The sequence below is a fragment of the Rhea americana genome, unplaced genomic scaffold (assembly GCF_003343005.1).
Source record: "Rhea americana isolate MKP2758 unplaced genomic scaffold, rheAme1 scaffold_164, whole genome shotgun sequence".
NCBI lineage: Eukaryota > Metazoa > Chordata > Aves > Rheiformes > Rheidae > Rhea > Rhea americana.
The window spans coordinates 863922-865874 of NW_028185750.1; the positions used below are offsets into that span (position 1 = coordinate 863922).

Sequence of the window (1953 nt, forward strand, 5' to 3'; positions counted from 1 at the left end):
GCGGCGCGAGCGGGTCCCGCGCCGGGGGCTAATCGGGAGGCGCGCGCAGCCCCCGGCCGCCCGCCGGCCTCTGACGCAAATCCCCGAGATAGGGCCGGCCTCTGTCAACACGCCTGTTTTGCAGCGCCCGTATCAGCCAGCTGCTTTCCCGGGCTGGGAGCGCCGGCTGCGGGAACCTCGCGGCCAACGGGGGGAAAGGCGGCGATTCCGGGCTCGCTGCTGGCGGCCGCGTCCCCGAGCCCGGCCGGCCCGGCACTCACCGAGGCTGAAGAGGATGAGGAACTTGAGGCACACGAACTCCTGCCGGTCGACCTGCAGGGCGTGCAGGTGCAGCACCAGCTCCTGCGCCCGCAGCACCAGGCTGTTGAGGACGGAGCCGGCCTGGGCGGCGACGGTCGACACGTCCACCTGCAAGGCAGCGGGGTCAGCGCCGCTCGCCCGGGGGGCCCCGCTCGCTGCCCCCGCCCCGTGCGGCCCCGGCGAGGCCGCCGCCGCGTTCCCAGGCTCCCTGCAAAAGCGCTGCGAGCCGAGAGGCCCGTTCTCACACCCGGCCCGTAAATACCGGCGCGCCTGTTGACTTTTTCCTATGGGAAACATTTGGCTCCAAAAGCAGGGACTCTCCTTCGCTGCCCGCTGGAAAGCAGGACAAAACCATCCCGCCCGGCGCTTTGTGGATACTTGGGATCTATCTTCAGCGCCTTGTTTCTCCTCTTTTGCATAAACACCTCTGGCCCAGGGAAAACAAGCCCGCCGTGCCCAGCCCGCACGCGGCCCCGCTAACTAAGCCAGAAGTCACCCGCGCGGCTCCTCCCGCTCCCGCCGGGAGCCAGCGCGGAGCCGGCGCGGCGGGGGCCGCGGGGCCGTTACCTCCTGGCCGGTGACGAGCAGCACGCTGTGCTCCTTGCCGTGCTGCACCTGCCGGTAGACGTGGTCGAACACCAGCAGCTCGCTCCAGCAGTTCTGCAGCAGCTTCATCTGGTCGCCCACCTGCAAGAGAGCCCAGTCCCCAGAGCACTGCTGAGCCCCCCAGCACTGCTGAGCCCCCCAGCACTGCTGAGCCCCCCCCAGGGCGCGGGCGAGACGGGCAGAGCGAGCAGCGGCTCGGTGCAAAGCCCCGCTGCGCGCGCGCACGCACCCCTCCCGGCACCCTTCTGCCCTCCCTGCGGGGCGCATCACCGCCCCCGAGGCGCTGCATCGCCTTYCCTTTGCATGAGTAGTTTTGGACGAGTCCAACTGAACTGGTCTAAAACTGGTCAGACTAATTCTCGGGTTGGCYAACGGAGAGCGGCCGCACCCCGAGCCAGGCGGCAGCCTCCATGTCCACCGCGAGGCCGTCGCCCTGGTCCCATGTCACGTTGCTCAGATGGTTAATTTTGAATGTGCTCGTAATCATCTCACGTCCTACAGAAATCCAAYGCTCTGCCCAGTCAGCTGGTGACTTTACCGGCGGGGTTTGGTGCGCGGCTTCGCCTGCGCTGGCGGGTTCCCCCCCCCCCGCAGACACTGCGCATTTGTGAGCCCCAGAACGAGCGAGGTGCAAAGCAGCATCCGGACGAGGAAACACGGCCCGTTGGCCACGGCAGATGGCAAAGGGCTTCCAGGAGCAGGCYGTCACCTCCTGGAGGGCCGGCGCTGCTCCGGGGCCGCTCTGGCCTGGCCGGCACAGCGGCTTCTCCGCCAGCGTGGTGGCTTCTCCACCAACACCTTGCTTGGAGGCTTCGCAATAGAAATAAACAGCTTGGCTTTGGCGTCAAAGACGACACGTTTTCCGTGCTCTGCCCCCAGGGTACACCGCCGAGTCGGGTCGTTAGCGCTGTTACACGAAGCAGCGCCCGGACGAGGCCTCCCGCCGCCCGCCCGAGCAGCTCGCTGGCGGGGACGCGGCGGCGCCGGACGCACCACGGCCCGTCCTGCCGCTCGGCCCCGCAGCTCCGCGGAAAGCCTCGGCACCCC

At 68.6% G+C, this 1953-nt stretch overlaps 1 protein-coding gene across 1 annotated transcript in view; it reads right to left on the reverse strand.

Annotated features, from left to right (window-relative positions):
* LOC146598370 (steroidogenic factor 1-like) overlaps window positions 1-1953 on the reverse strand; it is a 115029-nt gene that overhangs the window by 3164 nt on the left and 109912 nt on the right. Inside the window, exons 5-6 of the mRNA XM_085300468.1 lie at window positions 868-987; window positions 261-408 (exon numbers count right to left, since the gene is read on the reverse strand). Coding sequence (XP_085156594.1) covers window positions 261-408; window positions 868-987 — 268 coding nt within the window. The remainder of the gene's footprint in view (window positions 1-260; window positions 409-867; window positions 988-1953) is intronic.